The 15,488-nt window shown below is 51.3% G+C and overlaps 1 protein-coding gene across 2 annotated transcripts in view; it reads right to left on the bottom strand.

Moving 5' to 3' along the window:
* The window catches only part of RAB11FIP1 (RAB11 family interacting protein 1), a 91,607-nt gene that overhangs the window by 6,285 nt on the left and 69,834 nt on the right, over positions 1 to 15,488 (bottom strand). For both annotated transcript variants that reach the window (XM_069617957.1, XM_069617956.1), the window contains one exon: positions 3,823 to 3,919. In XM_069617957.1, coding sequence (XP_069474058.1) covers positions 3,823 to 3,919 — 97 coding nt within the window. The remainder of the gene's footprint in view (positions 1 to 3,822; positions 3,920 to 15,488) is intronic.

Genomic DNA, 15,488 nt, shown 5'->3' with positions numbered 1-15,488 from the left:
CAGGGATTATACTGGTCAAATGGGAATCCCTGTAAAGATCACTTGCTTTTATTTATGTTCACAGTATATTTACTAGAGAATAAAATAACTGACAAAGAAAGAGGAGTCCATGACATCTTGCGATCAGTCACTCAATGGTACTCACGTAGTCCGAATCAATAATCCCCTTTCTTTATGCAATTGGAAGGTTAGTCAACGGGGGTGAAAACGGTGCCTTTTTCAACAGCAAAACATTCTCCCCAATTTAGACCTTCTACAGCCATGCCTCTCCAAATGAAAGCCCCCCGCCTTAGTCATTGCAGTGAGTAAGATTAATTTACTCCGAAGGCCATGTCCTTTTTCTTCCATACTCTTGCCATAGAGATGGCGTTGATGCATTGAGGACCATGTGGTGGCCGAGAACGATCATCCAAAAAGACACGCCTCTGAAAGGCGCACACGCCTGTGCAAATGGGTATAGAGGAGGGGAAACGTTTGAGTGTAATACATTTGGGATGCAAAATAGCCAAGTTGCTTTGGATGGCTGCTTACCAGGGGAAGGGCCTCCGTAAAGAACACGGCATGAGAATTTCTTAGTCCATTCCAAGTAAATGGACAGCATCAGATCAGCTTCCAGAGAGGGGGTTCAGCAAGAAAACAGAGGGAAAAATCCAAGTTCAGGTTCGGAATGAAAGTAGTATCTACTTCATCTGTGTGCAAGTTTCAGGCTTCTTGCAGGATGATCATGCTGGCTGCCCCAATCTGGTTTTACGACTCATCCACCCTGGAGGACTGACCGTCATGATTATCACTACTTTTCTTGTAGAGGCTGTCTCGATCTATTGATGGGCTCACCTGTGAGTGCTTGGGTAGTTTTTTTCGTCAGCTCCTTCTGCCTGCGTTTCCTGGAAGTGTGGGAATTGTGAAGATAAGGACGATCTTCTTCCAACGCCACTTCGTCGATGTATACTTTTGAGTTCACAGAATTGGCAGTCTATTCCCAGGGAGGAGAGGAGAAGGTAGTAATCACCACACGAGTGCGTAGTAGTGAGCCTAGGAAGGAATGGAAGCGGTCCGGAGGAACCGCGGAAGCAGAGTACCCAGGAAGGAGAGAAGGTGAGATCTGCAGGGACCGCGAAGCAAAGAGTCCAGGAAAGAAGATCAGCTGTAGCATGCAGAGTGGTAGCGTAGGAAAAACAATCCAGGAAGGAACACAGAGGGAATCGCCAGACAGGGATTCTGGAAGAGCAAACGCTAGGAACAGCTACAAGAAGTTCAGAAATGAAGCATTAACACGCGCCGTACCGCAGGGGCGGGGCGCTTATCTAGCGTTGCTGCGTTTCCCAGGAACTAGACCGCAGATCCGTCTTCCGCCATATTTGGAGGTAGGAGAGGTTATCCTGGTTCGTTGTCGCACCAACCAGGACATCCATAGGGGGCAGTAGCGTCGATTCATGACACCGACACCATCTCAGAAAGGCAGGCATCACCTCCATCCCCACCAGGGGTGTTGCTAGGTTTGGAAACAATCCAGGCTACACTAATGGCGAGATTGTCAGGACTCGGGGCTAGCTAGCCTTTCGGTTGTAGACCTTGAGATTCTATCTGGAGCTAACCAAAAGACCCGTGGCCATAACACGCCCACCGCCCGCCGCCCCACCCCCCCCCCTAGCAACGCCTCTGATCCCCACGATCACTAGGTTCCAAGGTCAAAAAGGCCTGTGGCTCAGTAAGCAGAGATGACCGACACCAAACCAAAAAAATATATATATATATCAATTCTCCAGGAGACCAGGCTGATGTCTCCTGTGGCCATAGACTAACGGTCTATGGCCCAGAGCAGAAAAACAAAAATATTAGGAGGGGGCCTCAAAAGGTTTCTTGGTTCCTGGGTTGTAAAGGAAAAAGGAGAAAAACAGGCATACTCAGCTTCTATAGAAGACCAAGGCCAAAACGCAAGTTCTGCATAACTCCATCGTAATGCCGGCATTTGCAAATTGATTAAAAGGTCTTTGGTGTTGACATAGTGAAGACCAGTGACAACACCTAGTCCACTTTAGTTTGATGTACCCCTTTCCGAGAGGCTCAAGATCAAGTCCATTCTCAGATGGCCTAGAGTGAAGCGCTCAGGAACTAAGTCACTGTGGCCAGTGACAGGCAAGGGGTGGAGAAGCATGCCCTCCCTCCACAGTCAAGTCAGTCCTCTAGGGGAGATGCATTGGAGACGGATGCTAGGTTCATCAAGCCTGAAAACGATAACCAGTCCAAGAAGCAGGATCATGCTGCAAGAATGAGCGCCACGAAAATTCAGATGCAGGAGAAAATGCGTAGCAAAGAAGAGCCTTCCAGGAGATCACCAACAACCACCAGCAACATGCCGGCCCTTGCCAGTATAAAAACATAAACAGGGGCGACTGGTCCACGGAACGGAAACCCCATGTCAGGAAGTTCACACTTGTGGCAATGAAATGAAGGTGCCGTGGAGGACGACGAGAAACCAGGCCTTTCCCCCTCTGCCAACGCCGGGAAAGTATTCACGCAGCTCGCTTGTTGCAGCACCAGCAGTGGTCCCAAAACCATCAAAAAATGTACAAGGGTCTACTGCTGTACCCACCACGCAGCGCTAGAACACACTTGAAGGAAAAAAAAAAAAGAATAAAAAATAAAATAAAGGATCTGCTTCCCCTAGCATTGAGATGCTCCAGAGCAGAGGCGGGGGCGGGGAGGGTAGAGTAAGAAAAGGAGAACTGGGGAGACACCATTTGGGAAAATAGAAGTAAAAGAACTAGGGATAAAAAGAAAAGAAAAACTGCTGTGTGTGACAAAAGGCACTAGGCCCATCGGTGAGGCTGTCAGGAGGGGCAGCACATGCCCAGCTGCTTATCTCAACTCAAACAGGTGGGGGGGGGGGGGTGGGAGCGGTGCGGAGTAGTGAAGGGCTGACTACACATACTATAGGCAACAAGAAGTAGATCACAGATGCATACAAAATTTTTAAAAAAAATTAAAACTAAATAAATGTATGCTCAGAGGAAATCTTCACTGCAAGCAGTAGGACTTCTCCAGAACTGACTGGGTGTGCAACAGGAGGTAAACGAGTTCAGAATTGTATTCTCTCCGTCTCTCGGGTTCGCACCTTTGTGCAAACCTTTAAAAAGAAATAAGAGGCTAATGTGAATCGGGGCATAATGCACTACCGGAAGGCATTAGTAAAACGTGCCTTTAGTATTTTCGTAACCTTCTCACCGTTTACATAGAATTTCACCCGAGTGGTATAGAAACCAGTCATTTTAACCACAGACCGATTACTCCTTTCATCCACAACCTGCTTTGACTAGAGCAAGTCACCCATTTAATCCTCAACCTCTTGCAGGAGAAACCCTTGGGGTTAGAGGGTGCCGACCTGATAAAACCCAGCAGAAGGCCATTTTTACCAAATGGTGCCTCTCGTTGACTCATGTTGCGCCTATGGGATCCAATAATTAGGGAGGGAGGGTCTACTTTAGATACAGGGAAGAGGGGTGCAACCAGATCACTGCTAGGAGTCAAAGGTGATCGAGTGGGCATGGGGCTTGCAACAGTTTACTCCACCACAACAACCTGTACAAAATGAAGGGATCCACAATCCAACCAATCACTTGGCGGAGGCTCAAGCCAAGCCTGCAACCTTTTAGGTCTTCAAGAGCCAAATTCATTCCAGGCTATCTGGATATCCAAACCAATATACATTTAATGCCGTGCAATAAACCTAAGCAGCCAGTGGTTATACTGAAAACATGCTGGGATTGTTGCTCTCAAGGACTGATTTGGAGACACCAGTTCCGAAGTAGGTTTCCCACCTACCTTTACTTCGTTCAAGAGGTTATCCTGGTTTTTCATGGCCGTCCCAAAGCTTGTAGCCTTCACCGGGTTGCTGCTCATGGGTTTCACAGGGTGTGGTCTATAATGCAAGAGAAGAAAAAAAAAAAGGTTTGCATTGGGAAGGAAGGAACTGCAGCCAGCTTCCCCATCCCTCAAGTTCAAATAAAATGTATCGCACTGCATGAGACTTCGTGCGACTAAGGTGCAATGTTCAAGATTCTTACAGACTTCGACCCTCAACATGACAATTGAAAGCCCCGCCCCCCCCCCCCCCCAAGAGGCATTTCGGTTTCCTACATTAAGTGCACTAAAACGTAAACTTCAGTACAATTTAGAATTACTAATACAAGTTCCTCAGGAAAAGCAAGGCGAAGGGGTGAAGCTCAGGCTGAAGGCAGTATAGAATATGCGCTGACCACCAGGCATAGCTACACAGTCTGCCACTCCCCCGCACACTACACTTCCGGTGACAGCCACTTCTGAAATCGTGACCGCAAGGGCGGGCATGGAGACCTTAAATAGGAGGACCAACACATACCTCAAGCACTACACTTCTCATGTTCTCGCTTTTAAACCAAAAAGTAATCGTTTGTTCTCATATGCGCTGTTTAGCGAGGCCTTTTTAGTTTCACCTAGGAGCTAGAAGCCAGACATTTTTCTAATATAGTTTATTCAGACAATGCGTGGCAGATGAACTTTTTAAATGGAAGATTTTCAACACCCATACTATGTAAAAAAATAAATACAGGTGCCGCAGCACAGGGTGCAATACTTGCACTCGCCACTGGAGAATAGCATGGCTGGCAACTTACAATTCTCCTCTCCCCCGCCCACCACAGGACTGACGTTCGTTAGCCCCACTGAGATTGATTGGTGGGCGAAATGTCATCTTCTGAAGAAGACCTGCGAGTATCAGATATCCCAGGTAAACAGGTGGCCAAACAGAGGATGAGGAGGCTTGGCAAGCCTCTGGATAAAGTAGAACAGCGCAAGAGGGCAGAACACACCAGGCTAGAGCATGAAGGTAAACTCATACCTCGCCCACCCCCCACCTCCCACCCCCAACCCCCAACCCTCTCAGAGCTTTACAGTAAAAGCCATGAAGGGGACACCGGAGCTCCCAGCGCAGAAAGCCAAAGCAATAAGGGAGTTAAAGTCTGCAATTGGAAGAGGTCCTATCGCTCTCACAGCTGGCAAGGATTCCAGCTGCTTCAATTCTGCACCTTGACAGATGAGCAGTCTGGGTCATTGGATGGTGAACCTAGATTCAGAAGGGATCACAAAGATGAAATGGAGGTTAACACATTGAGGCATGGAACGGACAAGCCAAGAAGTTCCCCAGACATGGCCATGGAATCAAACAAGCAGGATAGGCAGAGTTCCAGGAGCAGCTAGAGATGGGAGGTGGGGCGATGGTCCAGAGAGGCAGTAGATCTCCATAAACTGCCTTCAACTGCTGGCCAGGTCCTTTACCATTCATTCTTTATTGAAAGACTAAGTCAACCGGTGCATTTTTCTCAGGATGGACAAGTTCTCAGTGGTAAGGTACATGATGCATCTGGACAGTACCAAGCCATGGATGTTAACCAAACTGGAACTACAGTATCAATCAGAATCTTAGTGGAAGAAGTAGACCTTCAGTAGTGGCCAACATGACGATTTACTGGAGCACCCAGCACATATGATTCCATTGATTGTGAGAGTAAGAATCTTACAATCTCAACATTTATGCGCCTTTTCAGAGAGATCTTTTTTTAGGCCAGGCTCAATTCTAACTTTAACACTCAATCTGGTGTCCAGCTGAAGTAGTGGAAGAGGGGATTGATGCATTTCTCCAGAGCTGGAGTAGGACACTGTTGCTCACATTTTCTCCCATTGGTTACAAAGGCAAAGACTCAGAAGAAGAGGAGAGAACGTCTGCACATGGTGCTTGCAACGCTTGGTGGATGTCACAAGCAGGGTTTCCGTTCAGGAAACTAAGGATTCCTGTGAAGTCGATCGAGGAGCCAGTTACAAAAGGACTGGTCTGGAAGGGGATCTTCACCCAATAATGTTGGCCCAACCCCTAGAGTTCACAAGCAGCCTAAAAATCTGTAAGCGGTTTGTGTTTAGAATGCAGTTTACGTTCAGTTTGAGCTCCTCTAGCTACCTGGCTTCCCTTTAAGAAGCGAAAGCCTTCAGGACAATTAAGTTGCACAGATCAGCTATCTCAGCAGGCCACAATTATTTGAAAGGAGCTTTGATAGTAAAGAACTGTGCCGTTTGTAGACCGATATTTCTCTGTTCACCAATGCTGGGATATGCAACCCTATGGGATGTTCATATGGCTCTTAGTTTGCAGAGGAAAAAAAATAATAATAATAATAGCAGGAGAATGATTGCTTAACCTGCATGCCCTTTCAAATAAGCTGTCCATGCTTCTGTGCAACATACTGCAATGAAGTACTGAGCTTAGGGCTTGTGGTTTCCCGAAGATTTTCTGCTCCGAACAGTGATTTTGACAAAATCCTGTGGCTGCTTAGCATTAGGTCTAGCGGAACATTAGCTACGAAGGAGAGTGTAGCCCCGGTTCCATGTGGAATGCGCTCTTGGTATAGAGGGTAATGTTTTCTGAGCAAGGTTGTAGGATTCCAGAATGCAGTATACAATTCACCTTGCAATACTTTATTTGGCTCTACAGGTTTCTCTTCTTTCCTGGGGTCAAAGGATAGAAGAAAAGGGGGCTCGTTTTGTTCCACACATTTTGTCCTGTCCATGTAGAACATATGTTCTATGAATATCAAGTGTCCGAAGCTTCAATGATCATGCTGAAGGCAATTGGAAAAAGCAAGCGAACGTAATTCAGGAACACCTGAAATTACTTTTAGGGACAAAGTGTGGGTGTGCACGAAACACAACCTTTCCCCACGTATTACTAAAGGACAGGTCTGCAGACAGTGCATGTAGCTCACTGGCCAGTAAGGAAGTGATATAAAAAAAAACGCAACCTTACTGGAGGCTTATCTGACAAAGTGCATGTGATTAACACTGAACTGGGTTGAATGTACTACTTGAACAAGTAGAGAAGGTTAGCCACCTGGGGGTTAAAGTAGCATATATGTGTGTGCATTCTGAAGGACGTCTGGGCACCTTTGTGGCAGCTACAGATGGGCAAACTCTAGGACTTCAGGAGCCAAGCTGCCAAATTCAGAGACTGGATTTAGAGAAGACATCTGCTGTTTTTTCTGTGCAAGTAGATTGTGAAATGGATGCAGTGTACTGGAGACTACACCGCCACATGAAAGAGATGTGCATACCCAAACATGTCCGACACTGTTGCTGCCATTAAAACCAAGAGTCATGAGTGGCTTGGAGCGCCAACGATGTGGCTGCTCCCCTGAGGCCCGCCGTGCGAGGCCCGCCGTTTCTGGGCCCCTAATGCGGCTCCGCGCCTCGATACCGGAGCCCAGCTGATCCCAAGGACGTCGGAGGACCTGGGGCCCATGCAGGCCGAAGCGGAGACCATGACGCCCGACGGGGACGAAGTTATCCGCCCCGGTTCCCCGAGCCGTCCTCAGCAACGACTCCCTAAGATGGCGGCCGGGCTCATCTCTCGACCCAGGAGGGCGGGGAGAGCCTCCTGAAGCCGCTTCCGGACGCGGCTTAGCTCCTCGAGCGCCCGGGGCGCGGCGGAGCGACATCAGCCCCCCCGGACTTCTCCTCCGGTGGTCTCCCCGAAGCGACCCTTGCACAGCTGCGCCGCCCGCGGGGGGCCCCCGCTTCCCGCACTACCGCTCCAGGCCTGCACACGACTGCCTGACGAAGAACGGCACGGACGGTGCCCATCAGGTAGGGGTTGCTGGGGGTGAGGACCCCTCTGAGGCCACACGGGTGAAGCCCTCCGGATCTGCCACAGCGCCTGAGGTGGGGGCCGCGCCATCACCACCCTCCCCCCCTCCGCCCTCCGGCGGGCTCCTGCCTCCACTCCTCTCTGCCAAAGACCTAGAGATCCAGACCCCATACGCCGCACTCCTGGGGCGCCCCGGCCCATACCATCATCTGGGGCCTCCGCTCAGGCCCGGGACCTGGAGGTCCCCTCCCACTACCATCCCCACTCACAGCTGCAAGCCCCGAGGAGGGCCTGACCAACGCCGCCCACCTGGAGCCCTGGCCCGGGGCGCTCTCTGACGCCCCCCGAAGCGCCTAGGCTAACCCCCGGGCCTGGCCACACTTCCAGCCCGGGCTATCCCTGACTCCGGAGGGGTAGCCCCCTTCAGCCTCGGAAGCGACCCGACGGCGTATTTCCTGGGGCGCCCCGGCCCACTGCATTACCCGCTCTGTTCTCTCTGGCCCAGTCCCAAGTAGGCGCACATCAATCTATCTGCCTACCGGATCCTTCGCCCCACTCATTTGCCTACCACCAAGACTTGGAGAGCTCACCCCCTTGTCCGAAGCCACTGTGCACCGGCCAAGCTTCGAACCAGCATTCCCTCTCCGCAATCAAGAGCCTTGACACTCATCCACAGGGTGGGCCTTCCAAACCATCTCCCCACCCACGATTCGCCAACATGTCGAGACAGTCGAAAGTTATTAAAAACGTGGACATTGCTACCATGCTCACCGCTCCTGACAAGGGAAAGAAACCGGACTCAGTTACCCCCACCCCAATGATCTCCCAGGAGGTGGGTGACACCCCAGCTACCAGAGGTGATCTACTGGCGTTTATGGCAGACATCAAAGCCGAGTTTCGGTCCTGCATGTCGGAACTCACCTCCAAATTGGAACAAACGGACCACAGGGTGACCGAAGTGGAGCAGAGACTGAGTGAGATCGAGGATCGCTCCCAAGACCAAACAGCTGCCATGGGAGATATTCAGCAGACAGTAAGAGCCCTCCAAGACAGGTGCGAAATCCTCGAATACAAACAAGAGGACCTGGAAAACAGAGCTCGTCGGAATAACCTCCGAATCCGGGGAGTTCCGTCCTCAGTCCCCGACCAAGATCTTGCAGGCTACATAGGAGACCTCTTCCAAACCCTCCTCCCACAACTAGATAAATCCCAACTGCTGCTGGACCGGACTCACAGACTGCGTCCGCGTCGGGGAGTAGACTCCGACCAGTCCCCGGATGTCATTACGAGAGTTCACTATTTCTCCACAAAAGAAGCTATCTCCGCTATCAGTCGGTCCGGAGATGAACTCTCCTTTCAAGGTCACCCTCTTCAAATTTATCAGGATCTCTCCCTCTCAACCCTTCAGAAAAGAAGGGCTCTCCGACCTTTAACCCTCTTCCTTCAGGAGCGTAAAGTCAAATACAGATGGCTCTTCCCCACAGCATTGCAATTCTCGTATAATGGCTCCCTCCGGAGAATATCCCACTTAGAAGATGCCGCTAAAATCATGCAGACGTCCTCCTCCCCTGAAGGAACTACCTCCCCGGACTTGGAAGCCTCGGGGAGCCCTACGTCAGCCCTCCCTCCCCAACCCAGGCGTCCTCCATGGTCCAAGGCCTCCCGAAGCAGGAGAAGATAGCCCGAGTCCGAGCGGCCCTGGGTGTCCTCCGCTCCTCCGGCGTCCCGGACGCCCAACGCCCTTTCAGCTAAATTCAGAAACAGTAACTCCGGCCCAACACAGTCCTACGTTCGCCCAGCGCGGCGGGCTTCCTCCACGGCCTATGCCCCCCCTCCAAGGTCCGCTCCATCTTAGAGTCCTTGGATGCAAACGTTACTTTGCCAGATACGATTGGCCCTGTTGGCCTGGGGTGGGGTTACACCCACAATGTTTCCCACCCCGCTAGTTAAAAAGTTGGCCTCCCGTTGGGGGCCTCTGTTAAAACTGCAAGTGCGGTACAGATCACCTCTACACCCTCTACACGATGGCAGCTAATGGACAACCTGGAGTCCCCCCTCCGTCCCCCAAGCAAGGAACCTCTGGCTCCCCGATCCCGGAACACCAGACGCTGAGATGCCTTTCCTGGAATGTTAACGGACTCAACTCTCCCCCCAAGCGCAAATCGATTCTCCAGAAGCTACAAGATGAGGAGGCCGGTGTGGTGTTCCTTCAAGAGACTCATCTCCTCCCGGCAGACTTTGGCCGGCTCCGATCTAGCATGTATCCACGCCAGTTCTTCGCCTCGGGGAACTCTAAAAAGGGGGGCACAGCAATTATATTTCGGAAAGACCTGCGCCCCCAGATCTTGGACTCCATGATGTGCCCGGAGGGCCGCTTCGTGGCCATCAAGTGCCTCCTGCTGGGGGATCTCTACACCTTGATATCGGCATATGCACCCAACTCGGGACAGGCAACTTTCTATGATTCCCTGGGCTCCTCCCTCTCAAGCTTTGCGGAAGGCCAGACAATAATCGGAGGGGACTTCAACGGAGTTCCAGACCCCACTAAAGACAAATCCAACCCCCCTGCTCTTGGCGAGTTCGGTCAGGCCCTCAGTCTGCTGCGGCTCTTCAGAACCCTGGAGGTGGTGGATACATGGCGGGTGCTTCACCCCACCGAGAAAGACTACTCTTTCTTCTCGGGCGTTCACCGAACTCACTCCAGAATTGACCTCATTCTATCTTCCCCCCCAAACTCTCGCCCTCGCTAATGAAGTGTCTATAGGCCAGCGAATTCTATCAGACCATGCTCCGATAATAATGGAACTAAGCATTCAGAACACCCACGCTAAGGCGACACGCAGATGGGCGCTCTATGACCCAATCCTCAATGATATGTCAATCAGAGACAATATAGCCACCACCATCAAGAACTTCTTTGAGGAGAACCCAGCCGCGGACACCTCCCTAGCCAATAACTGGGATGCAATGAAAGCTGTAGTTAGGGGATCCTTGATAGCCCAAGGCGTAGCATACCATCGAAACCGGAAACAGATCCGCCTATCCCTGGAGGAGGACTTGCGAGCAGCTGAGGAAGCCCAGAAAAAGAGTGGCTGGTCTCCCAGAACACAGAGAGCGCTCCGCTCGGCCAGGAAGAAATTGGAGGCCCACTATGCAGAACACACTGCGCAACTCTTGGCGAAGACCAAACAATTTTACTATGCCAAAAGCAACAAGGCCAACAAGTTACTGGTGGCCAAGCTAGCTAAAACGAGACGGACCAACACAATTATAGGGCTCCGAGACCCACAGGGGGTGATACACCACTCCGAACAGACGAAACTACAACTAGCTTCGGACCACTTAACCCAGGTCATGACAGCACCCCCCCCGAGATCGGTCCAGGCAGGAGGCATACCTGCGGAACGCAGCCTTGACACGTCTCTCAGATTCCACACGAGAGCAGTTGGAAGCCCCGATAACAGATGAAGAAGTTGACGAAGCCATCAAGGCCCTCAAATCGCGGGCCCCGGGCCCAGACGGATTCTCCCCGAGGTTCTATAAGATATTTAAGCTCCAACTTATCCCCCATATGGTGGCCCTTTTCAACTCTTTCCAGGTCTCGGGATCTGTGACCCCCACGATGCAAGAGTCGGTGACGGTCCTCCTTCCTAAGCCGGGGAAAGACCCGAGAGATCCGGCGTCATACAGACCCATCGCCTTACTGAATATCGACGCCAACCTGTACTCGAAGATTTTGGCTAACCGCCTGGCACTTATCCTCCCGGAAATAATCCACCCCGACCAAACAGGCTTCATTCTTCACCGAGCAGCAGGGGACAACATCCGGCGGACTCTGAACCTAGTGAACATCGCCCACCGCAACTCCCAAGGCCTCGCCTTAATGGCCCTGGACGCAACCAAAGCCTTTGACAGAGTCGATTGGTCCTATCTGGAATGCACCCTGGAAGCATTTGGGTTCGGCCCCACAGCCCAAGCCATGATCCTGGCGAACTACAAGCAGCCCAAAACCATCCTCAGGATCAATGGCGCCCACTCAGCCCCGATACCTCTGTCTTGTGGGACAAGGCAGGGCTGCCCGCTGTCACCCCTACTCTTCGCCCTCACAATGGAGCCCTTCGCCCAGAAGATCAGGCGGAATGAATCCATTAAGGGACTTCAGGTGGGCCCGTCCCACCACAAAATCGCTCTCTACGCGGACGATGTACTATTGACACTTACGGAAGCCAGTACCTCAGCGAAGCACGCCCTGGCCGAAATAAAGGAATTGGGGGAGGTCACCGGCTTTACTATCAACTTCGCCAAATCAGTGGCCCTAGGAATCGGCCTCCGCCCAGAAGAAAAAGAGGCGTTAACGGATCTGTGCCCGATCGAGTGGAGGGACCACTCGATCCCCTACCTGGGAGTTCTCATCCCAGCGAACCCAAAGGAGACCTATCAGGCGAACTTTCCCAAACTGATCAAGGAGCTGGAGGGGGACCTGAAGCGCTGGACCACGCAAGAGATCTCACTAATGGGCCGGATCACAGCCGTCAAAATGAACCTGCTCCCTAGGTTCCTCTATGCCTGCTCATCCCTATCGGTGCCCTTCCCGGCCCAGACCCTCCACGACTTACAGAGGAAGATATCGAAATTCATATGGAAAGGCAAAAAGGCCAGGATCCCCCACAAGACCCTGATTGGTAACGCCAGGCTAGGAGGCCTAGGGGTCCCGGACCTGCAGGCCTATAGGACAGCGGCGCAACTGTCACACCTACACGCCTGGCAGTCGAACACGGCCCGCCCCAGATGGGTGGAACTGGAGCAAGCCCAGCTTCCGCTCCCCCTCCGGTTCCTCCCTCACATCCAACCTTCTCTCAGGGCGCGCTGGAAGGACATCCTACTGACAACGAAGCAGACCCTAAGCTCCTGGGACTGGGCTCTAAAGCAGAAGGGAATCCCGAGGGGCCGGGGCCCCCTTTCGCCGATCTTTCACAACCCCGACTTCTCCCCGGGATCTCTCCCCCGCAACTTCCAGAATTGGATAGACGGGGGCCTTGAAACCCTGGGGCAGATGTACTCCGAAAACAGACCCCGGACCTTCGAACAGTGCAAGGAGACTTTTCGGCTTCAAGAGAGGGACAGATTCACATACTGCCAGCTCCGCCACTGGTGTTCACACCCCCAGACCCTCCAGGCGGCAACTCGCCCCCCGACTCCACTGGAGCCAACTCTCGCGGATCTGCCGGCCAGAGGAAGAACTTCAGCCATATATAGACGCTTCTCGAGGGATTTTCTGGCGGCAAAAACTCGATCCATGGCTCAGTGGGAGGCGGACCTAGGCCATCCGATTGATGACCAAACCTGGGTAGACATATGGTCCCGCACCCACTCCTCCTCCACCTGCGTCACCAACAAAGAATGTGCATACAAACTCACCCTGCGCTGGTATTACCCCCCTCTCAGACTCCACCACATGAATCCACAAGTGGACCCCGCCTGCTGGAGAGGCTGCAGTCAACCAGGCTCTTACTTTCACATGTGGTGGACGTGCCCTAAGATCCAGCAATTCTGGACCAGGTGTCTCTCAACCATTGAACAAATCACCGGCTCCGCCCTCCCACTGGACCCTGAGACAATTCTACTGGGGATCCCGATCCCCGGAATCTTCCCCCGCTCCGGCAATAGGGCTAAGCTCCTCACACAATGCCTCTTGGCGGGCAAGACAGTTCTGGCCCGTTTCTGGAAGTCACAAGACAGCCCCTGCCTAGCCCACTGGTGGGGAAAATTGTGGGACATCTTAATAGCGGAAAAGGTCACCGCAGCGAGAGCAGGGACTCTGCACCGCTTCCAGAATGTATGGGCCCCAGTGCTGGACTATGATCAGCGATTTCCCGCAATGACGTTCAAACCAATCAACGCCCGTTGGGCCCTGAGGGACCAGGAGAGTACGCACCAGGCGGGGGTGATAGACTGAATCTCTGGCCCGGGAAAACCGGAATGATGGGGGGAAAGGGACACAAAGCCAAAATCTTTTCTTTGCTATATTATACTGCCATCCGATACTGTATGTAACCTATACTGCCTTGCTATAAATAAACATATTTAAAAAAAAAAAAACCAAGAGTCATGCTCTCATGCTGCAACTTTGCATGACAGAGAAAGCAAAATCAAGATCATCCACAGTGCATTACCTAGCCGGTGGTTCAGAGTACCTGGATGCAAAGTTGTGGCAGTTATGTTTGGAGTCCGCCTTGTTTTGGAAAAAGCTCATACAATTGAACATCAATTTAAGGGAATGTTTTGCAAATGCTGCACTTGCATGCAAATGTATCACAGTTGTCAATACTTTTCTAATTGTGTTCCATGCAAAATCTCCTGGAAAATGCTGGGCTTGAAGATAAAGGTTTTTATGTAAGCACCAATGACAAATTGGTTGTGCTCTTGGGGAAAGTGCCTGGGAATGTGTGTGCCACTCCCCTCTTCACACTTATGAAAAAACTGCAGTGGGGTGGTCGGTCTGAACACCCGGTGCACCAGCTGGAGTTCTAGAACATTGATGCTCAACTGCCCTTCAGGTACGCCACTTGTACTAGACTTACACTGACCCGAGGTGTGCCCCTCCCCCCCCGCCCCAAACTGGCCTAGGAGGATTATGCTGCAATAGTCAAGGTGAGGAGAGGCTTGCTAACTGGCAATGTCAACGGCACCACACTAGAGACTTGACCATTGGCGTCAACCACCAAATCCTCCCAGTCCCCTGTTGCTTGTGTCCATTGTGTCATGAATGACAACACCAAACACAGTAAAGTCCATAGGTGTAGAAGGGATAATATGCTGCCCGTGTGAAGACCCCAGGCTAAGCATATCAGAGACAGGTGCCGTTTAAAATACTGAAGGGAAAGCACAGACGCCCAGACAATGGACGGTTGCTTTAAGATAGCTCAGTGTGTTGAGCGCTTGCTGCTGCGATTTGAGTGTGATCTGTAGGTCGCAGGTTTGAATCCCGGCAAGGCCAACTCAGCCTTTCATCCTTCCAAGGTTGATAAATGAGTACCAATTTCGGTTGGGTGATATTGTATGTAAATATGTGCTCTGTAAAGCGCTTTGGATTAAGGCACTATATGAATAACACATTATCACATAATTACATGCACCAGCAGCTCTACTGAGGAAAATAAAGTAGAACGACTACTTAAACATGTATACGAGGGTTTAAGGAGGGAAACGCATGGACACACTGAAAGCTGTAGGCAGTCCCAGGGGTGATCCCGCGGAGGAAGAGGGCTGCTCACACACAGCAGTATACAATCAAAAATGGCTGCAAGCTTCTACATGGCTTCAGGACAGCCCCTGTTATAATGGCTTATGCCATACTACCTATCCAGCCTCACTCCTCAAGAAGGCCATTTAATAAGGCTTGCATGTCACCCCAATGAGCCCAATCACATCGATGACTAGTGTGCAGTGACATAAGCAATGCAAACATAAGCAGCCATAATTGCCATCTTTCTACCAATGAAGTAGAGTAGTTCACGCTCCTATTCCGTTTGTGCACCTGTTGTGCGCCACAGCATTTGCATGCGGTTACTTCAGTTAGTCTGGTTTTAATTGGCCATGGAAGATTCAGGGGCTTAATTGCAAAGGTTTTACTTTTATAATACATTGATTGTCGGTGCCCTCATGGAGCCGTAGAAGCCAATGCACCCAACAATAACTGGAACAAATTGGGAGATTGGCCTGGGCTCCTCTAGGGTCTCAATAAAATCTGTCCACTCTCGTTCCCCGGATCTGAATTCCAAGTCATGTACTGGCCTTCTTTAAATAGCACCACATATGA

The sequence above is a fragment of the Ambystoma mexicanum genome, chromosome 10 (genome assembly GCF_040938575.1).
Source record: "Ambystoma mexicanum isolate Mex_15411 chromosome 10, UKY_AmexF1_1, whole genome shotgun sequence".
Classification (NCBI taxonomy): Eukaryota; Metazoa; Chordata; class Amphibia; order Caudata; family Ambystomatidae; genus Ambystoma; species Ambystoma mexicanum.
Note: the sequence above shows the minus strand (reverse complement) of the source record. Positions and strands in the feature narration are given on the sequence as shown.